At 27.9% G+C, this 25,159-nt stretch overlaps 1 protein-coding gene across 1 annotated transcript in view; it reads left to right on the top strand.

Moving 5' to 3' along the window:
* LOC112597450 (tRNA (adenine(58)-N(1))-methyltransferase catalytic subunit TRMT61A) overlaps positions 1-25,159 on the top strand; it is a 33,498-nt gene that overhangs the window by 5,238 nt on the left and 3,101 nt on the right. Inside the window, exon 5 of the mRNA XM_025343504.1 lies at positions 23,133-23,320. Coding sequence (XP_025199289.1) covers positions 23,133-23,320 — 188 coding nt within the window. The remainder of the gene's footprint in view (positions 1-23,132; positions 23,321-25,159) is intronic.

Below are 25,159 nucleotides of genomic sequence, written 5' to 3'. Positions count from 1 at the left end.
GGTACACTGATCCTTTTATAGATGAAACCATTATTATTATAGTTTTTTAAGTTTTATTTTTTTATCGAATACGTTATTTAATATCATATTTTGGAGCAGAATAGTTTTCTATATATCAAAATTTACGAGTGTTTTATTCTGATTATCTGATTGGTTGATGAGTTAAAAAGTAAATTGGCTTATGGGTACACAGAAGATTTTCTTCCCTTCATATAAATTTTAAAAACCTACTTGAAACTTATTAATTCATTTGAAATTTTATTTCTAAATATTGATGTATTGATAGTTAATACGGTGGGTTCTATTAGGTTTCAACGATGTTAAACATATTTAAGTCATTTCGTTAACTTTATAGTCATTGTTGTTGTTCAAGAATGTAAAACCCGTTTATGTAGGTATATACTAAGCTTTTGTCAAAAAAAACTTCTTCGTAATGTAACTGCAGATTTAAAAATATTAGTGTACATATTTTATTGTGTCATATTAATATTGTATGGTATGATGATCACCGTGAAAAAGCAAAAAAATATGTATAATATTATACGTAGTACATACCTACCTATTTTTAATGTGAATTATGTATAAAGCCTGTTAAAATATTTATTAGTTATTAATCTTATTATATATAACTATATTATATGAAATTAAATCTTAAATATAATAGTAATATATAAATAAAATAAAAATATGTATAAAGCATATATTATATATATATAGGTACTTGTATATGATAGTAAATAATTTACTGGAAAAATATAAGTCCTTTAATATAATGATAATATACGTAATAAGTATGTAGCATATACACTTGTTATAAATAAAAATTTGATTTAATATTTGGTTAAAAAAAAATGCATTTTTCTGTTTTTATACTCATTTGCAAAAGGTCTAAACCAATAGAAATATCTCGGAGTTGATTTTAGTAAGGTTGAGAGCCGCTCACATTTAAAACAATCTTTTCGGTGCCTATATGATAGCGAGGCAAATAAAAAAAAAAACTCACCACATAATACCAGTAATTAAACGTTGTTACCATGATGCACTGCATGTACCTAGGTAGGTACTTACATATAACTATTGATGTGCGTTCAATCTTGTTATTATCTTAAACGGTTTTGTGGGGCAACTAAAAGAATGTCCGAAATGGGCTCGAGGCTTGAATATCATTCGAATATAAATGTGTATAATGTATATATATGCATATATTGTGTGAATGCATTTAGGTATATACAATTTAATATGTACATCGGCTGAATGCTTATATATATACACCCAGCAGAGATGCGTTTCGGTTTCCCTTCCGATGCAAATCGACGCGTGGGAAAATTATTCCGATTTCGTACGAAATGATCATTATACACGAACGTCGAGATATTGCAAAACCGTAACGTGTAATTGTGTTCTTAAACGTTCAGAGACATTATTATTCAAGGGGCGGTACCGACATAGTTTTTGAGAAATTGATAATACTAAATTACATAATACTTGTAATTTGTCTCCACCGCGGCGCGCGGACGAGTTTGATGGTGGTGCAGTGGTGTGTGCGCGGGTATTGACGGGTCGAAAGGGGCTTGAGAAAAAGTTTTGTTAGAAAAATAATAATAAGAATGAGGATTAAAAACAAAACATTTCTATACGCATATAGTTATGTCCGCGTGAATGTACGTATTATAATATACTTATGTTTATGTACGCAGCAAAACTATATCGTGAATCATTGTCTAATCGAAATCGTCCGCAAGTATCCACGTTTCGGATATTAGATCAAACAAATTAATTTAGATTAGGATCGTCTGAATAACCGCGGTATACTAACTTGGCTTGTCTGCGAGTTCTGATTATGATTTTTTAATAAAAACAAGTTAATAATTGCTCATCCGAATTAAATAAGAATGGGAGACGCTGATATTATACGATATGACTTTACGAAAAAATATAAAATTATGTGATATTTATGGAATTATATTTTTTATAGATATATGTTTTGTTCAAACTATACGTAATTTGTTTGAATTTGACAAAATTGACAATGTTATGTCAATTACAATTTTTGAATTTTAAAATTATTTCATAGTTACGACTTAGGAAATCTGGACGTTATTGTAAAAATATCTTTGTTTAATCAGTATAATCATTATTCATTATAAACAATATAAATATATTATGATAAGTAGGTATGCCATCAGTGTAAGTATTGTATGGACAACGTTTAACATTTTTTCTTTTACTTTTGTCCTCGATTGGTTTGGATTACAGATATTGAAATGAAAATCGGTTTGAAATAAAATCCTTGAGATTGATTAAAGACTATTTGAAAATATGTAGTGTGCTAATAAATAATTTCTATTAGTTCATAAGATATTTATAAAATAGTTTTATTAATATGCATTTTGTCTTGTAATAATATTTCGAGTACTTACCTACTTAATTCTTTGATTTTTACTATATAAAAGTATACATGGAAAAATATTGTAGAAAAATACATAAACATTTAAACTTTGATAATATTAAAATTTAAAATTTAGTAGTTTAAATAGATAATTTATTAGTAAAAAATTATATAATTAAACGTTAGGCACAATAATTCAATCAAAAATAATCAAGTAAAAAATTTGAAGATAAACTGTTTTAAAAGTCTAATGAGTAATTCATAATCAATTATTAGTCATCAAGTGTTTTTACCTCCTCACCATTGTCTTCTATGGTTTACACCATTATATACTAGCATTAACTAATAATTATGATCATCGTGTTTAGTAGTATTTATTTTTTCGAAAAAATTATCCATTTATTATACATCTATATGTAAATCTGTTTTTAAATTTAATGATAGTATTTACAGTATATACAATATACACAGTATACTTAAAACTTATATATATGGCGATTGATACAAATATTAATACATAATTATGTTATATAATTACTTAATTTGTATTTAGGAATACATGAATAAGTAAATCAAATTCACCTGCATATATATATTTATAAGTCGCAAAGGAACATACTTAATAAATTTAAATAATATCTACTTAATTTTTTTTTTAAGATATATAAAAATAATGTTTTTTTTAGATTTTAAATTTAAAATATAGTAAATATTTTCATCATAGTACAATAGTACATATTATATAATATATAGGTATGTGTATTACAAGTGAAAAATTTACTACATTAAAGTTAAAAATTAAAATCAAGCCACGTAACTATTTGACCGACTTTTAACACTCTCACTATATAATAATATAAATGCATTATATGTATATAGGATGTAGGTAATAAAATAAATTAAATTACCTGGAACGATCATTACCAATAAAACGTTTTGCGCGTCGGTGATGAATTTATCTCATATTTATAATATTATAATAGGTTACTGAAAAATATAAATAATATCTGATGTCGAATAAAATAAAAAAAAAAATTAAAACGTCAAATTGTGCGATATGGTTTATAATAAGTATTTCCGTCAAACTGGTTAGACGATAATATGCATATATTATAATATTACATACATTGGTATGTATATACCTATATATTTATTAGTGTCTATATAAATGCAGAAATGTAAATGTATAAGGTATAAACTGCTGAGATTTGTGTAGTTATATGTACCAACTGGTTTAGCTTTACAAAAAGCGCGATGTCCGTTGCAAATCATGAATTTTCCTTCAATTTTTTTTTTTGCAAATTATGCTTTAATAACATTTAATATTCTGTCATTGTAAATTTGTATTGATTTATAGTAATGGAAAAAATGTTATAAAAATAATTAATTAATAGTGTTAAGTGTTTATAAAAGGTAATTTATAAAAAGAAAAACTCCTCTTTTATCTTTGACAATATATTTATTCAAATGCTGATTTTTGGAATTTCCAAGTAACAAAATTAAAAAAATTAGATCAGTTTTAATTTGATCCGTGACAAAACGAGACGATTTCCATAAATACTACATTTTAGTTTTATAATCTATTCGTGTCACGGAAGTCGCAACTAAAAATATATAATGTACAATAATTTGTAGAAAGATAAATTTTTCTTTTTGTTCGAGTTCGAAATTGACTCTTGATCAATAATTTATTCAAGATCATGTTAATTAAAAGCGTTATGAAGTAAAACAATATTTATGGTTCGGTCGTTATCTACTGAAACGATCGTGTGAAATTTTAACACATACATTAAGTATAACGTATGTATATTATAGTTGTTCGTCGTTAATAATATTATACATGATACATGAGTATTCCGCGACGGCTGTGACTATAGCCGAATTTAAACCGTAATACGATTTAATTGTATTCCTATTCCAATTACGAGTATAAAAAAACGAAACATATTCACATTAATATTATTACGAGCATATAGTGGTACGGTGCACGTGCTGGCGTGAATTAAAATGGGATTTCAATAGTTGATTTTGCAATACGCGTGGATCATATCGCGATTAACGCATTATGCATTTTAATAATAAGTATACTATTATATATATATATTTATATGATGAAATATATTAACGTTTATGTAGTTCTCAGATTTTATCGACACTTTGAATCTTTAATCATTGGCGATGTGTTATTTTATTAAACATTTTATAACTGTTTGTCCTTTAGTATAATATTATGGTACTGTTACTTTGATTAAAAGGTATGAGAATAATATGTATGTATAATAATATATACACGAGATACATGTCTATATGACCATTAATACCAGTAATTAATAACAATGTGGCATGCGGAGAAGTCTACTTGTATAATATAATATACTCAATATAATAATCTCTCGCGATCGAGCTGCAAATAAACAATATTTTTATAAAAATCAAATATTTTTTTAAATCACATAAATACGGATACGATAATATAATATGACACATATATATATATTATCCAAGGACAAGACATTTATGTGCATATATGTATAATATTATTATGAACCGTTCGCGTACGTATTATTATTATAATACCTACATATTATGTGTAATGCAATAAAGTAATATAATAAGTCATCTCAGTATCCTTAAACATTGTGCGTGTGTATTTCTTACACACATACACTCTTACATATAAAATATATATGTGTGTGTGTGTGTATTTGTACATGTATCAAACTAATATAACATATATTGTTAAAGGATTTCGTTACACGTCGTTTATTGTACGATATTCACTCTGTTGGCAATTCGTTAAATGCATGCAGGTTACTCGGGACAATCGACGACGCCGTTTTTATTTATTTTTATTTTAAACGGAAAAAATTTATGTCATACGTTAAATTGCAATTTATTCATTTCAGTATTTTATGTACATTTTATAATGTTTATGTTTGATACAAAAACGGGTACTAGCTCTATAATATATGAATACAGTATTTCTTTCAGTGGTATTCTCCGTACGAAAATTAAATTAAATAAAATATTGTCATTATTATGTTATTTTTTGTAAATTGTATTTTGTAATTGAATGATTTATTTGATATTCTAAATTTTTTTTCCATGAAATCAAAACATTAAAAAATGTATTTTGATGGTTTAGAATATCACATAAAACTATAATTGTTTCTATTAAAATATATATATTACTATCTGTTATACACAAATAAACGAGAGAGTATTAAGAACAATAAAATAAAGCACATAAAGAGGATACCATTAAGCACAGAACCTAAGAATTTATATTTTAGTTTTTTAGATTCTGAGCGGAGCGATGAATATATTAATTTTACATTGATGTATGTTTTTATTTATTTATTATATGCGTCTAAAGATCCTTTTTCTAGTTAAAAAAGATTATTTGATTATTAACTCCGAGTTATAGGTTTTTGATAAACATTTGATCTAGTTGGTACTTTTGAGAAATAAATATTGAAAATTATTTTTATTTTAAAAAATAATTTAAGGAAAAAATATGTGAACATTTGTTAAATCGCTAAAATTATTGATAATTGTTTGATAATATCAGTTACCAAGAAGTTAAACCATCTTTGCTCGAAATTTTTTTATAATTTTATAAAATGATTAATCATTGAATTCAAATTTAATATATCCATTACAGTACTTATTCAATGACATTGTAAACTCGACGTCTACTATACAGCTAAACGTTTAATGCTTCATGATTTTTTAGTACATTTTAGCTATTAACTGTTTGTAATTTTAGATTTTTATAATGAGATATATGGAGAGCTGCATTTGTTTAATATCACGGGGCACCTGTATTGATAAGTCTTAAAGTGGTTGATATTGGGTGGTCTGAATTGATGTGTATGTTTGAAAATTTAGTGGGGCCCTGGATTTAAATGTCATATAACCATATTAGTTTTATGATTCATTTGTATACTTACCATATGTGTAACTTATTTTTAAGAATCATATTAAATTTTAGTATAAGGTAAAGCACTCCTAGATGGAGAAGTGAATTGAGTTGTTTGCATTTTTATTTAGCGGGGTTTGATAATTTTAACTTTTCTTAAAATGTGATACCTAGATATTTAATTGATAGTTATAGATCATAATTACAAATTAAAATTAAAAAAAGAAATTTAAAAATTACCTATTTATATAAATTTAATAATTGATAGAGTTCTATCAATGCAAATTAAAAAATTTTAATGAATTAGTTTTAAATTTTAGTTATTTTCACGTTTAATATTGGTAAAATAATACTACTTCAATAGGGTAGATATGACCTCATTAAGTACTAATTTTTAATATTAGTGCATTCAGAGTTAAAGAGTGGGAACTCATAAATTTCTATGCATGCGTGCTTATTATTAAAAAATTATCCAATAAAATTATTTTAGTTATTTAATGGGAGGGGGGAGAGTATCACGGTACTATTCGTAAATTTATATACAACTATAGAGGGCCCGAGGATGTTAACGATGAGCATTATAGGTATATAATATATATTACTTATGACTCAATAACAAACTCCGAAAGTCCGCGGCGGTAGTATCTACGTATATTATTGCTGTAGTATATTTTATTATAATAATGTTTGTTATTTGTATAAAATGATGTAAATACTGTGGTATTAACACGCATAATCGCGGCTAAACGAGTCGTTTCGTCGTCCGCGCCCGGGCGGTGTAGTTACATATACGTATTATAGTATATTATAATATTTTATATATACCTAGGCGATGTGCTGGTAAAATATGACTGTGGTCAGATCGACGTCAATTAGCCGCGTGTGTATACATTTACGCGCGGATATATTATACATAAAATATTTACCGGTCGGTCCGTCGGCATATTACAATGAGGATTTTTATTATTATTATTTTGTGTGTGTGTATCTGTATCTAAAGATTTACGATCCATTTGTGTACATTATAATACACTCCTCTTAAACGCCGCGGTGACTTGGCGCGTGTGCGAGAGATCGTCACATTTACGGTCTTATATCATAATATGTATGCACAATAATAATAATAATAATAATAATAATATTATTTCGTTATTATGATATATTTAGTGACGTACGTGTGTGCGTGCATGCGTGTGGCGTATCTCAAAGGGCGCCGCGGCTTTGCGCCACCCGCGAGTAGACCGCGATGGAAGTCTTTATAATATATATCGACGACGACCAACTCCAATTTCTATACATATACACTACGTTGATATCATATACCTATCGCTCTCTGTCTTTCTTTCTATCGATGTTTTATTATAATTGCGATTTATAGAAGTCGGTAAAAAATCGCCGCTTCGGTATTTGCCCATTAAAAACCCGAACGGCTAAAAAATTATATATATATATAAGTATAATATACTACGAGTACATGCAATATGATTGGTAATAAGAAAAATTATATTATATTAAATCGTCGTGTTTGCCGCCATCGTGTACAGTGGGCTTATAATCTTCATCAAGATACGCGACTGTAATATTATTTATATTATTGTTTTTAAAAACTTTATTTCGATCCAATTTCTCGAGAGTGCGGGTGCGCGCCCGCGCTCATTCTCGATCGTGACCGCCGAAGACGTTACGACGGCGGGTCGAATACGGAAAATATGAAAAAAAAAATTAGGGCAGATAATGAAATTCTTTGTGCGTTACCGCGAGCTATAAATTCATTATCTAACGCGAGACGATCGTGGGAACCGTTGCGATCGCGTATTCTGTACATATTATATATTATTATTATTATATTATACATATACACCGCAAGCGAATCGCGCGTCGGCATTGCGCCGCTGCGGAGACCTGGTCGCGCGTGGCTATAAATTTCAATCCAAAGAGCTCATCACGAAACCTACCGTGCACACTGCGCGGGTATGTATAACAGAGTACCGTATATACTATATACAGTATTCAAGTACCTAGGTATATATACTTATATCATAGAAGCACCGAAGACGAGCAAACGGTGTGCAACTAAGTGAATTAAAATATATTATAACCTATGTATATATATGTGTGTGTGTGTATAATATGTATGTTATTTGCATTATATATGTACTGACTTACAACCGCCGTCTACCCCTTCACATCCCTCTCGTACGATAAAACCGTACATCGTCACCAGTCTCTTTTTCCTTATTAACTATTTTACGCGATTCATGTGTTTGAAAGTTAATTTTAAACATTAGTATTTCTAAAATTTGGCGCATTTAAACTTATAGTAATTTTGGATAAATGTTTACTTTTTAAAGGTTGTGGATAATACTAAAAAAATTGTTTTTAATTTTGGACGTATTATTAAGCATTCCAAATTTTTAAATATAGTCAAATTTTCATTTGAAAATTTAAAAATTTATCCAAAATCTGTACGTTAAAATGTTATGTATAGAAAGTATTTTAATGTGATTATTTTAAAAATATTTTGTTCATACACAATTGATTTTTAGCAAAGCTATTAGGAACTTAGGTTTTTTGACAATACATTTTTTTGAGTTTAATTACTCTAATTGTTTAGTACTGTCTTCTTTGTAGCCAGCTATTAATAAGATTTATACTTTAATTTGGCACTCGGTTATTTGGAATCCAACCCAAGTTGGTTTTAAAAATAAACTAGAAAATATCCAAAGATGTTTTCTTCGTATGATGGCGCATACAATTTGTATGATAGGTAAGCAAGTTGAAAAAGTCGGCATCAAATATCACATCCCAAATTTAGAATCTATAAGGTATTATATAGATGTAATGTCAAAATAATGTTTAAGATGCCAACAACATTATACAGTCAAACTTGGTTAACTTGAAGTTGAAAGAACCGGAAAAAAGTTCGAGTTATCCGAATTGAACATTTTTAAAACTGTACAAAATATATTAATTTCTTTATATTTACTATGAATAAAGTAATGTAATAAAAAATATTTACTGTGTATTTATGTATGAATTATGTATATGTAGTTTTAAAGAGGTATGTATCTATATATAAATAAAAATGAGGTTAGAAAATTATTTCAAAAAGGTATTTATTTTTGTTTGAGTTTTGCTGTTGATCGCAGCTTTTGTAATGAATCGTTTTAAATCTTTTATTGGTAACGATAACATTAATGAGTAATGACCTTATTTTCGATATTAAAATATATACATAGGTACACGAGGAAAATATCACAATTTTATAATATCAATAAAACTCAAAACTTCGAGTTATCCACGAAAATATTCGAGTTAAACACAATTTTTTTACATTGTTTAAATAGGAAATCCTAGGGACTGGAAAAAAATTTTAAGGTATTAACGATTTCGAGTTAAAGAAGTTCAAGATAACTAAGTTTGACTGTATAATACTTCATCATTTAATAACAAGCGAAGAGTATATGATGCACACAACTTGCAGCAATGGTTTTCATAAAATATTTATTATCAAATAAGTCTGTCAGTTTTTGTTCTTCATTTAGATATGAAATATGTAATTTTAATGATTGAAAAAAATGATTATTATTTGAATTTTGCCTGATATTTCGGCTTGTGCAGATTCGAGAGTAATTTTCAACCAAAGTTCGCACGATTTTTGGTTAGAAGATTGTTATATTATATAGTTAGACAACGCTGTATTTGAAACTAAAAGTGAAAGGTCTATTAAAAAAAAAAAAAAAAAAAATTAAAAAATTCGTATAAATTAAACGAATATATAATCGAATGTAGATCGATTAATTTATATATCGGGCTAGTTTAATATTATAATGTATATTCGAAGCTGATCGATCGTTTAATATTTATAGTTCGATACATATACACTGGTATATATCTTTAAAGTGGTATATGCTATATAAATATAATAAATATGTATATACGTACAACATAAATACATGGCTAATACTTTTTTTGTTTGTTTGATTTTCGATTTCACATGGTAGGTATATGCGGTGTATAAAAACACGGCACCTAACAACCTATAGGTACCCTTTATATATGCAGTAGTAGTAGTAATAATAATAATAATAATAATAATAATAATATTCTCGGTATACTTTGTATACGAGTCGTATACGTATGACCTACTCCGCGGGGGATCGCACTCTATGCATCTGATGTATATATAATCATATATTATTTAATGTTTTAACGAGAGTTAGTGTATTTATGATCTTCTGGGTTGCGCATAGACGAGGTCGCAATGAGAGAATCAGTCGGAACACTTGTTTAATACGGGGCCTTAGACAACGACGAGTATTATTGTCAGTCATCCCCTTAACGAGTAATTAAACAATTTAACAGGTATGCAATAAATTCAACACATGCTTATTCTATCATATAGATACAAAAAACAATATACCATATACTTCATTCAACGTATACATTTTTTATTCATATATAGTGTAGGTACATTGGAAAGCCGTCCGATTATTTGATTTCTTTGGAATATTTATAATACATGTAAACATATTAACAGGTTATGTTTTACATCTATATGGCTTTGAATTCACCAACTATACCTATACATTAAGTATTTTTAATGGAAATAAATGTTAAGATTGTTTTTTAATTTATATTGAAACCACGGTGTACTTGAATCAGCCTATGTTACTAAATATAATATTTTATATGTTTTTTTATATAGCTATTAAAGTAATTTATTTTACTAATTAGTATTACGGACTATGGTAAGTTAACATAATTTTTTCCAAAAACATTACATTTATTAACTCAAAAATTAACAACACCTAGTGTAAAATCGTGAGGAAGTCCTTAATATAAATAAATAATATCTTGAAATTAATCGGAATGTTTTGAAAATGTTATTGGGTGCATTGACATTTTTTGTATAGGTAGGTATATTGATTTATTATTTACTTAAAATTTCATACACCCATTATAATGATCTAATCAATGACGAGTAACACTCGACATCTACTTATTTATACAATTAAGTAACTTCTTTGTTTTTTTTTTATTAATTTAAAAATAAATTATTGTTAAATAATTGTCAATGTTATTGACGTTATTGTATATGATTTTTTATATGTTATTTTTTATTTGGTATATTTATCATTTATTGTTAAATATTAGTTATTATAACAGTATAATAATTAAATGTAAAGAAAAAAATATGTTCTTAAATTCTCATTTTTTCTATCATGGAATTATACAGTTATGTATGCTTAATTTAAACTAAGGGCGGGCGATGCTATATTAATATTTAATTTTGAGCCAACATGATTATTGAAAATGAAACTTATTATTGATGTAATAATGATCATAGTAATGTATACATTAAAACGAAACTTCAATCCAATTTAATTCGTCTGATCCAAGAAAAAAAAGTATAACGCATGATAACAACTGCTAGTATGGAACATTGTATATTAATATTATAATTTATTATGGAACGTATATTAAAAGTATAGTACAGGTCACGATATTTTATGGTTATTATAATAAATATAATAATAATATTAACGCGTTATTCTTTAAAGTAATTACTAATTAGGTATATCATATATGTATTTTTTGATTTAGTTATATTTACGTATTAAAAATATAGATTTATTTTATTATAGCGTATGTAGTGAATGAATATTTCGACTTGTATTACTACGGCGTACGAAGTCAATTATTAGTTCATATAGTACAGAACTAGTTGATTTATTTAGTTCAAAGCGTATTTTTTATGGTGAGACTATTTAAAAAAAAATTTCTAAAATATTTCATAAGAAAAAAAACTGAGTTTGCGTATAATATAAGAATGATTTCTTAAAAAAAAAACAACCGATACCTAAATATAAAGGTTAGGTCGAGTCTATAAATGTATTTGGAAATTTATTCTCCATTTACTCTTATGTCAGTATTGTCTCTCCCGGTACAAATGAGTATTTATACGCACGTATCAATAGACTAAAAATTAAATTTATTTTTTATCATTGTTATCAAAATACCTATGCATATCTACACAAAGAAAAATGTTGTTTATTCAACCTTTTGAAAACTATGTTTATAATATTTTTTTCATCATTTGCTGTAGTCATAACTCATAATATTTAAATTTCCGTTATTGCATGCCGATCGTATACTCAAAGTCAGCATGATAATAACGGATACTAGGCATTTTTATCGATATATGAGTATATGACTAACAAGTTATTTATAAAAATAAAAAAGCAAACACATAATATTAACTATAATGTATATTATTTTATATTTATTATATTAAATATATTATATTGTAGTGTTTCGATTTCTATTGCGTTCGCACAAGCGCCGTCCGGACGGAGTTCGTGTATTAAATCTACCTATTTATCGGTATCTCATATTTAATATTATAAACGGTTATGATTTATCGATCACTATAATACAAGAATACTCGTGTGACGGGAAGCTGGAGTAGGGGGTAAACGCACAATATGTAGACAAATTGATAGCGTATCGTCTGCTGTACTTATAATGATATAAAATAAAATAATATAGACCGAGTGATATAATTGTTGTATATAATTCATAAACATATAAACGTATGTCTTTTTGCAATATGGTGTTGCTAACAACTGAGCGTATTATCTCCGTTTGAAATATAATCCCATCATTAATTAGAGTTTACGTAAATGATATAAAAATTGTATTCGGGAATTTCAATAGCTACAGCAATTAAAAACTGACGCTCGCAAATAAAATATAATGAAAAGGTCTAGGATAATGATTTAATTCCATAACTCGACAATGGTGACCCACCAACTAGACTATACCCATCAAATCGACCTGTTTTTATCAAGTACAACGATAGTCTTGATGTCATCAAGAATGATTTTACGAGAAATAAACGATAGCGATCATTTACCTATCTTTTTGACACTGCAACTCACAGAATCCCAACTTCCCGCTGTCTCACCCAAATTAAAATTAAAAAACTCAAATTGGGAAATTTTCTTTTTTCTAGTCGATATATTTATGCAATAAGTCTTAAATCGATATCAGTACGACTGACATAACTTTAATTTCCGATTTTATTGCCAGAGCGGCCAATATTTTTATAGGTAAAATGATTAATATTGTTAAAAATAACTTAGTCACACAATCGAACAAAAAATAAAAAACTCAATTAAAAAAAAAAAAAGAACATAGTGCTTAAAAGATTCCAATAATCTGGAAGAACAATCATTGACCTTATAAAACCTTAATAGCTCTGCGTGAAAACTCGATACTTCGTTAAAAAAAAAAGTAAAGCTGACTCACGGAAAATGTTCACAATCAAATATATAACTTTACAAATTCTGGATATACCATTATTTTTATGTAGATTCCAAGTCACAACCAAATCTTGGGAGACTAAAGAGTTGATGAAAAAGCACTCTAAGTGATAATTTCTTCGGACGATACTATACTTATTCAACCATTCTACTTTTCTCTACATTAAATCGAAGATAAAAGCCATTTTCAAACAACTTATAGGCTATAGTTACAATCATGGTCTTAAAGAACAATCACATTAAATTAAATTAAAAACACCATCTACTATTATGGCAATCACCACAGGAACTTTCAAGAAAAAAAGAAACGTTCATAAATTGATTACGAATCAGACACAATTTGATAACTCACTAGTCCCTTATAAAGAGGGAAGGCCCCGCCTCTATTTCGCCAGTTTTGGCATATCCCTTACGATTTAAAAGATCATATCTGAATGTTGTACTTTCGAAATGGAGAGACAAGCGGTAGAAATATCTAACAATCTTTTTGAAGTTCTATACCCGGAAACTTATAATACATGATAGCCTTTATTACTAAATTTAAGTTAATTAATCAATTTTAATCGATATGTACACAATGTAATTTAAGATTAAGTGTAAACATAATATGTAATTTATTTCTACCAATGGAAATAGTCGCCGAAGTTTTATCTAATAAACAATAAAATATAAAACTTTATCACAGAAACATTGAATTGTAAATATTATGTAGAAAAAATATTACGACATTATATGCCGTTCTACCCAAGTATAGTTCTTAAAATTGTACGTTCGTATTAATTATGATAAAGTATATTATTATGAAAATCCTTCTCAAAAAATAAAATTTACGAATACCACTAAATATATAGACTTACGTTCCCCGGAGTGAGTCATTACTATATGTTATATATAGTACATACTGATGGATTCGAATATACAATACAAACAATTTACTGAGTGATATATTTAATAAAATACAATTATTATTTATGAAAACTAATGTTTTTGAAGATATTTCTATTACATTATATTTTAGTCTGTTATAAAAAATTATTTTTTTACTATTTTTCATCGTTATAATTAAGTTTTTTACTCTTTTGAATAACTATATTAACTTTTAAATTTATTTTTCAAGTCGGAATCAATTTTGAATATTTTAATCTATAAAAATGTTAGAAAAGCAATTAATTAGTTATCATTACTTATAAGTATACTATTTATATGAAGTTTAGATGAGCGGAGTAGTAGACCTACATTTTGAGAGAATACTTCTGAGCCATTACGCTCATCAAAACTTTCAATTCATATAAGTCGTAAACTCGTAACTCATTATAAACTATTTGTCTAAGATTCGATTTTTGTGTATCAGTGCACTCTAAAAATTATTCTGCTCTATAGAATGAGGGATTAAAATGCATGTTAGCACCGAAAGAAGTTAAAACTATAACGATAAAAATAATAAAAAATATATTTTCAAAAATGTTAGAAGCTTTTGAAATAATGAGTGTCTTATGTTAAATGCATCACTTTATATACATAATACATATTATTATATTGTAATAAACGGCACAAGCGGTCGGGCGCGTCACTCGCGGAGATAATAATCACGTAAAAAATAGACTTGGTAAACTTTTTAACGCGCGCCACACAGAGATCGTCGATGATCTTTTATTTTTTCTCATCTCGCATAATTTTGCATACTTAAAATCTTACCTGACCGGATTTCGCTGCGTTCATTTCCCGTACTCAATATATTAATATTTGTACCACCGGGCATGCAGCTGTATTTTTTGTTTGCCCTTCGCGATTCGTCGTCTGTAATTGTGACTATGACTTTTATAACATATAGCTGCACTTCACGCACGTTATCGGTTTACGGTTAGCCTATACATGATAATCGCTTATTATTGATATGAATATTACATTTTCATTTATCTGCTGTGGTATAATACTCGTATATTATAATTTATAAAATATACTAGGCGCTGCGGAAAATAGCGTTGATACGTTATATTATATTGTTGTCGTGGTCGTTGATATTATTTTATCGTCGTACGAGGGGGGGGGGTGAAATCTGATTCTATAGAGAGAGACTGAGAGAAAGAGGTAGATAGATAAACAGATAGAGAAAGAGAGAGAGAGAGAGAGAGAAAGATGCTCGATAAGTTCTCATTAGCGAGGGACAACGTGCGCGCGTATATATCATTTTATCAGTGCGAATAAAACCAGGTATTATTTAAATTCGATATGCGCCGCCGCCACAGTGTATTAAAAAAAAAAAAAAAACAAAACAAAACACAGATCCAGAGCCGGCCCTCCGGTTAATTAAGTCTTATTTATGCGGGGACGTTTGCCGATGTTCCGTACAGATAGGGTTATCCGATGAGAGTACGTATAGTGTAATGCTCGCAACCGTGTTTTTTTGCCATTACACATACACACATTCGTTGCGTTTTCGCTGTTGCTACTGTGGAAGTATTTTTTCTTGTAATGCTACTTGTTATATTATAAAGTATATATATATATATATAAATATGTATGTGTGTGTGTGTGTGTGTGTGTATTTGTGTGATCGCGCGCGCGTATATGTGGAAAAAAAAATAAAAGATTGGAAAAAAAAAATCGACGACGACGACGACGACTACCTAGTCGTTTTTTTTCTTAGTCTTCCAAAGGCGTCGTATATATATATTTATTTATTTATAAATATTATACACAAGCACACATATATACGAGTAAATAGGTGCTTACACGCGGTAGACAGATAATCTTCGAGTTCGCTCGACGTAGCGCTCGTATATACGTATATACGTACGTATCCATATAATAATAATAATAATAAATAAATATATATTAGTGTGTGTGTGTGATATGCTGTAGTCGCATACCACCAAACCTGCACCGGGGCACGAGAATATATAATATTATTGTTGTTTTAAAAAAGCTATCTTTAATATTATTATTATGCGAACGAGTATTTACGTTACATCGTTGTCGTTATAAGTAATGTTTCATTATTATTATCATCATTATCATTGTCGTCATCATCGCAGCTGTTGTATATAAAATAATAAAAACAATGTATGCTATTTATTGGTCCAACTGTTATTTTAATGCACTCTTATACGTTTTTTTCATAGAAAAATTAAGTTTTAGTCGAAAATTATTTCACATTACTATCGTAACATGGTAAGTATTGTAGTGCAAGATTGCAAGAAATGTTTATTTATAATTGAGGGGTTTCTCAAATAGTTTTCTATAAGCATGTTTTTCTCATCATTATTTTAGTGTATTGGGATTATCTGCCAGTGCCGATTTTGATTCATTTCTGGTGATTATTTTTTAATAATTTGATGGTTCTTAATTCTGGTTTACGCGGATAGTTTTGCTTTAAATATTAGTTGTCAATTATAGATGACTATTTAATTAAAATTAACATGTTATTTTATACATAATTTGATTATAAAATGAATGGATGATTGTTGGTTTATTATTAGAAAAATAGTATTATACTTGTAGTATTAATAATAAAATTATTTTATTTTAGTTATATTCTATGTATTATCTATATGGATAGTATCCTCTAAATATTAGTTTATAATTAGTCTATGTGTTAAGTTTAGGGCATATTATATATTAATAATAATTAATCACGAAAATGAACTAAAATAATAAGAAATACATTTAATAATGTTTGTAATGAGGTTTAATATGAACGGTCATGTATTAATAATACTGTCGATTTTTTTTTTTACCAATAGAAACATTTATAAATTATATTAAAATATAGTTTTTAATTATTAATTTTTTTTATTTTTTATTTGACCCACTAAAAAAAAAGTATTCTATTTACATGTTTGCTATGTAATAGTTCACTGTCAGAAGATAATAAACTTTCAATATAATAATTATATTGTTTCCCACAAGTCCGCTGCAGTACTCATTCCTTCTTCACCTCTCTCTAGTACGTCTCGCCTGTTCTTATATTTGATTTTTTCCTACCAGACATATCATATATAAGTATGTATTGTATGAGTATGTTATCGTGACATGTACATCGACAAGTTTTAAAATTGTCATGATGGGTCCGTCACCTGTGCTGTCGACCTAACCTTGTCGACCTCCACGGACGATTAAAAAACAATGATATAGCCAATTTTTCGATACTCGTTTCACTTAACGAACGGTTACGGTCGCGAGTAATTTAATATTTTTGATTAACGACTTTGAAAAATTAATACCTGCCATATTAGAGGGCCACCATTATTTTACCTGTACCTACATAACTCTTAATAAAAATTTAAATTTTTATTTTTTTTCTTTTATAAAAATATGAGATAACCTATTTTATAATTAAATTAAGTTTGGTAAATATTTTAAATATTGAGCTATTAATTTTCATCAAAATACTAAAAGTATATTTTGATTAAAGATATCAACTTTAACATTACACAGAACACCATCTAATAATTAAAATAAGAAAATAGAATCGTTTGCTTTATCGATTTTTTTGACATTAAACGGGCTTGATCTAGTTTCGTATATTTTATATATTAATTTTAATTTTCGCGTTATTTTGCTTATAAAGTTCAAATATGATTGGAAAACGCTTTCAATAATAAAATATGTTTACGGGCTTCTGTTTGCATATATTTATATTAACGTTTCCACTATGTATTAAATTATACTATATAATGTATGTTAGTAATTAATTCGTTCGTGCAAATCCTATTTCCAGGACTGCTCAAATTAAAATATAATAATAATTTATTATTTCATGCACATCATAAAATATATATATTATATATATACAATATACATGGATATATTTATTTATTATATTATGTAGTACCTATATATAATACACACGCACACCAAACCACATAGATTTACGTATAATATATTAAATCGCTCAGAATAATATTTTTATATTATTATTCTGCGCATTGTATGTAGAACTTTAAATGAGATATCACGCTGAACCATAAACAGGATTTACTGGAATACGCAGTTTATGTAGGTACCGATTATTATATATTATGTACCTCTTGAGTATGGGAACAAAAAACGAGTTTCAAATATTTTACTAATATAATAATGAAATTAAAAATAAAAATAAAACTACAGGGTAATATCTACACATGTATGCTGTTATAACTTCGTAATTAAATATTTTATTAATTATCCGTTTATACGAATAGTTTGAATATTATTAATTTTTAATTTTTAATTATTATATCAATCTTAATTTTTCGAAATACTTATAATTACATAGTAATTCTATACACTCGTTTAATGTGAAAATTCCAGTTTATACTAATATATAGTGTATATATAATATAGGAGTACCTATGCTATGCACTTAAAAAAACGATATAGCTTAAAATATTAATATTAAACGGCCGCAGTTGAAGTGTTGTTAATATTTGTTATTATTTACTGTTATATAACTTCGAGTCTTATTATTATTTATAAATAACTTACATATAACATATATAGATAGTTGGATGCGATAATATAACACGAAACATTTTTGAAATTAATGTATATATACCTATTTACAAGGTGAGGTGCCGTATTTTTTCCAGTAAAGTTAACACTGCGAGAAAATGAAAAAAACACGATGTGTAATGTTTATGTTATAGTGCATGTATATTGAATATGTAAGCCATGCACACGTCTTAAGTTACTAATGTTAATCGTTATTTATTGTATTTGATGAAAACACTTTTAATTGTTGCTTCAAACTATCGTTGAACACGAATCCATGAAGTTTTAATCGTGATTTTAGTTTCTGAGCAATAATAAAATGCAAACTATATTAAAACCGTCCGGGGTCCCATGACACAATAATAATATGTTTTACGGTGTCGTTAAAAAAATGTATAAATATTCTATAATTTCAATACACAAAAACGTCATAGTGATATTTGTATTATATATTATGTTTCGTTGCGCAGAGGAGCGCGTTATAATGTAACACGCCATATATTATATATGTATACAATACAAGATCTGCATTGCGGCGAAAACTGTCCGTGAAATCCAAGTCGATCTATAAATTCGAAGACGTCAATAAATCATCAATGTATATATATTATATATTATAGTTACACACTCGCGCGCGTACGTACAATGATATCACGTCTATGATTTAATACGCACTTTCCTAATCGCAAAAACCGCGCGCTAGCATTTCCGTAAATCACGACTTTCACCGACGGGGTGTCCCATATTATATACACAAATACAAATAACCATCCTCCCACAATTGGCAACTTATTCTCCTATATACCTTCATAGTATTCTATTATACAGCGTGCGCACCGTTAAAAATATAATATATACATACATATTATACGACTCCTGTTCGTTAAATTATATATGTGCACGTAGTATTATTTACAAGAATGTATGGATTTTTAAACATTTTCATACGAGTTGTGTTGACTATACGATCATATACGAAGCAAATGTAAAATATAATACACGACGCGTGTCGTTCACGCATAAATAATATTGTATTTCTTTGTTTTTTATTTATAATATATACGTGATACGCTCGCGGAGGATATATATATATATAGAGCAATAGAATAATGCCGCGATGTCTATAAACATTATATGCATTGTAAAATAATGACATTTAAAAAAAATCTCGGGCAAAAACTCCCATTTTAAACCCGTTGGATCGATAGATGATGAACGTAATCGTATCATATATTGCACGTTTTTCCTGTTTTGAAATTTTAAACGTTGTGGCATTATTGTAATATTATATATTCGTGCTTGGTTTGCAATCGAAATCTTCCGTAACAAACGTCATTTATTATTGAGAGCATGGTATATGATTGTTATGGCTTATTTATTAATTTCTATTATTCGTCTTAAATCCTTTTCTATAACATTAATAGGTATTTGTTCATATAAACATAACGCAAGTTTTACTTTTATATGACTCACAGGTTGTACGTCGGTTGTAAAGGTACGAATAATAAAACAAAAAAGAAAAAGAAAAAAAATAATAAGTTATAACACTTATTAAACTTTGACTGCGACCAGTGTCTTTAAATTTGATCATAAGTCGACTATAAGAAAAACCACATTATATGTTTCGAATAACTTTTTGTTGACCTGTGAAAACGGTTGAGACGGTTTTTAAGTATATTATACTGTAGTTTGCTTAAAAAAACTTTAAAAATGTAAATTCGTAAAAACTGTCCTATTGTTAATGATCTACTCTTAAAAAAATAAATAATTATTGATATTCCGTGCGATAAGGAGATAACTACGTCGGAAGCTCTTTAATATATTATAAAATATAAGGAGTAATTTCAGTTCTATTTCAGTTAAATTATATAGTAATTATGATTAAATTAAAGCATATTACTTATTTTATTTTTAGTACTGTCCTACATAAATAAACATATAAATTATTTAAGCATAAATATATGTAGTATTATGTGTTTAGAAAGCTTTGCAATATTATAAAGAAAACTTCATGTAGTATATAAAGTTATAACTAAATCTATTTTATCATTTTAAATCATTGGCGGAAGTAGTGCTTTTGATATTATTTTAAAGATGCTGAACATTTATTTAAATTCACTGATAATAATCGCCCTTTATAGTGATAAATCAACATATGGGCACAGTCGCATTACCAACCATTTCTATGTGTTTACAGTTAAAAACTATTTAATAAAGCCTCAGTAATTAATTTAAAAAAAATATAAATTCTAAATTTGCTCATTTTTAGTCTCAACTTAAATTAGACACTTAATAAGCTCAGTAGGGTTCAGTATTATTTTTTAAAAATAAATAAAAATATAATTAAATCTGTTAACTAAAAATAAATCTAAAATCTAAAATTTATGTTAATTTCCATCAAAAACTTTTAGATCAAACTAAAACACGTCTCAGATTAGAATTATTTATATAAAAACTACTATATTTTAGATCATTTATTATTAAAACAAAAAATCTAATAGGGAAAATCATCAAGAATTATGAAATTACATTTAATTGTTGCCGGACTGAATTTTCTCTGTATAAATTACATATCTCCTTTTTTACTAATTATATGTAATTTTTGAGATAATTTAACTATAATTAATTTTTCAATTCAAAAACATAGCCAATAAATTTAAATCATTATAAGGTTACATATTTATAATATATTTAAAAAATACTCAAGTCAGCTTATCAAAATCAACTCAATTATTTTGAAAATGTAATTCTTTAAAGATAAAAATTAAGTTCTTAGTTTTTCATGAGATATTAAGCTATTAATCATTTTAAGTAAATTATAAAGTTTTTTATGTAGGCTTTTAACATACAATTCAATTTAGGCGTATACGTTATACCCAAAATATTATATACAACTACATCACTGCAAGTAATGATTTTTGATTACTGAAATTACTAGGTATACTAAATTAAGTATATTTCACATATTATTATAAATAATAACATAAGCGTAATAGGCAACTATTAGTTATCCGTGAGAATAAAAGTATTTTTAATAATTATCATTTGATACAAGTACTGTAACTGGATGTATGCAGTTCTAGAAAAATATTTCATTAAATTGATATTGGATTTATTGTTTACAATGAATACGAACTTTACAGAACAAAATTATTAATGTCTCATTCTGGTATTTTCAATAAAAAAAAGTTCCAACAATCATTGGGATCAATCCAATAATATAACCAATAAAACACATTTTTTTGAATAATTTTTGAAGTTGATTTTAGTATGCCGAGTTCATGAATATAATAAATATTAATTAATCGAATAGCTTTTTTTTATAAATACATGTGTACATTTTTGTAAACGTAAACATATGTTTAAAAAAATATATAAATTATTAACCATTTGTAAAACCATTAAAACAATGAGTATATAATATTATATGCATACATCCCTTTTCCGTCATACTCGTCGATGGTATTTTACGAACTATTGGTAATATAATAATTTATCAGTTGCAACCAAGGCTTGCAAACGTTATGATTATAATTTATAACGTTATATTCGACAAAAAAAAACGATTGAGATTTGTAAACGTAATTATAACGGAAAATGATAAACATTAAATACAAACACAAAACAAAACAAAACATAACGATTTACAAAATATATGATATATTATCAAACAAAACGTTATACCTATATAATATTATATCATTAAACGTAGTAACTAATTTCCAATTATTTAAAAATTATAATTTTGAATAACGATAAACTCAAAATTTGTATAATGTTTTAATTGTAAATAACGTATGACAATTTTTTTTTTTTTTAAATGCAAGCCCTGGTCGCGACTAAAGATCATTAAATATATCTACATCGCAGTTGATCATTATTATTATTAGTGATTACACTTTTATTTCATACCATAAGTCCGCGCGTAATTTAAAATGTCTACAACTAAATGAAATTTGTTTATGTTTATATTATGAAGTATATATACTCGTATATAAGATCTATGCCTTTTGACCCACAGGTGGTGGAAGGATTTGCACATTTTCGCCATGTATTGAACAAGTGATGCGCACGTGTCAGACGTTGGTGGACCACGGTTTCGTCCAAATTAAGACGGTCGAGTGTCTGGAAAAAGAATACCAAGTGCTAAACAGGACTGTGACGACGTTCGCCACCGCCAGTAGACCGCCGTCCGCTTCGGGTCCGCAGGTACGTATTATATATGTAATATAAATATAATATATCGATATCTAATATATAGTGCGCTCGCACGTGCGACGTACAATAGTACGTAGGTATATCTCTAAATGCAATACGTATATATAATTTATTATTATTATTATTATGAAACGTAGGCTTATACTGCTGCGCATATACTTTTAAGTGTATATGTATAATATCTGATAATGATATTATATCGAGATGTGTATATTTATACATATATATATGTATATTATACATATAACATAGATAATCGGCAGCAGAAGAGACGACGATGAAACAATATATACTGTACGGATATAGGAAAACAAAATAGGTACACACACACACACACACACACACACACACACACACACACGCACACATACGCAAAGCGAGGGCGTACACGGATACACGACGGAACCGGTACATATTTGTATGTATATATAAAAGTGTGCCTATATATGCACTGGACCGGTCGCGCGAGTAATTTGTTTTCGACAAATACACACGCGCACAGCAGAACTGGTCCACGTCAAACGTTATAATTTTTTATCGGGACCACCTCGTTTTTGTTTCTCTCCCGAAGCCTATATGGGGAATTGTTGAGATTCCTGTGCGTCCGACGTGACGGCGGCCATCATATCACCGCTACAGCAGCGTCAGACGTTATAATCGTATATTATGTACCATGGTTAATTGTTCTTATAATAACCGTCGCGTATACGGCGCTATGTGTAATACATGGTTGTGTACTAACTGGGGTATATAGTGATGGTTACGGTTGGTGGTGTACCGTGGCGTGGCAGACATCACAAAATTGATTTTTAAACTAGGAAAATAGCTAGGGGTGTAATCATATGGTTTCGAGTTTGTGGTTGCAAAATTACTTAATAAGAACCAAGCTGTTAGTTAAAAATAATTGATTAGCTATGCATAAAATGATGTCCAATTATAATTAGTAGTTTATTATTTATAGATATAGTATGCTATGATGATATAAATATATTCATTTATTATAAAGATACGACAAAAAGATTTTTCTAAACCTCATTTATTTATTGTTTTAATCTTTCCAACTCTAATGAAAATTTCTTGTTAACCCTCGCTATTTAATATACTATCGGATTTCGAAGTTATCTCTTCAATGCAATAACTACGAATCGAATTATTTTTGAATTTCGATTAGTTTCACGCATCATAGCATATACCGCTTATATATTTCAGTCCTTTCTCCCGTGCCTACCCTCCTAACTACTGGAGGTCGTGCGTTAAGTATTCTGGAAACCGCGAGCAATCTTCCCCGCAGTCACCGCTGTAGCAGCAGCGAACTGAGAATGGTCGTGGTCGCACGAGGCGAAAATTGTATATGTCAGTGCGTTAAAGTCTTTCGGCAATATACGCACATTTCTATTGCTCTCAGATGAACGCGGTTGAATTTTTTTTTTGTTTTGTTTCTACTCATATCTATATATCGGCGTTAACATCATCACACGATACTATATTATAATATATATCATATACACGATAATTATAATATTATTATATAGCTGCTATATGCCCGGATAACTCTCTCTCATGCGCTCAGCTTCGATGTCTGTAATATACCGTATAAATACGATAAATCGTAACAACATACGTGCGATCCTCGTCGCGATCTATTAACGCCCAGTTTTTAATTTTGACATTATAAACCTTGTGTATCTTTCGCTCTCGCTAGTGCACAGACCTGCGGCACTTTTTATGTACGAAATATACTTATATATATTGTTTGAGTGTGATCATGTATATATTTGTTAATCGTTGGACGATATCCTGGCATCCTGCTACGAAAATAATATTTTATAT

This window comes from Melanaphis sacchari, unplaced genomic scaffold (assembly GCF_002803265.2).
Source record: "Melanaphis sacchari strain LSU unplaced genomic scaffold, SCAv2.0 Contig41_pilon_pilon, whole genome shotgun sequence".
Lineage (NCBI taxonomy): Eukaryota > Metazoa > Arthropoda > Insecta > Hemiptera > Aphididae > Melanaphis > Melanaphis sacchari.
The sequence above is the reverse complement of the archived record's forward strand: the minus strand, read 5'-3'. Positions and strand labels throughout refer to the sequence as shown.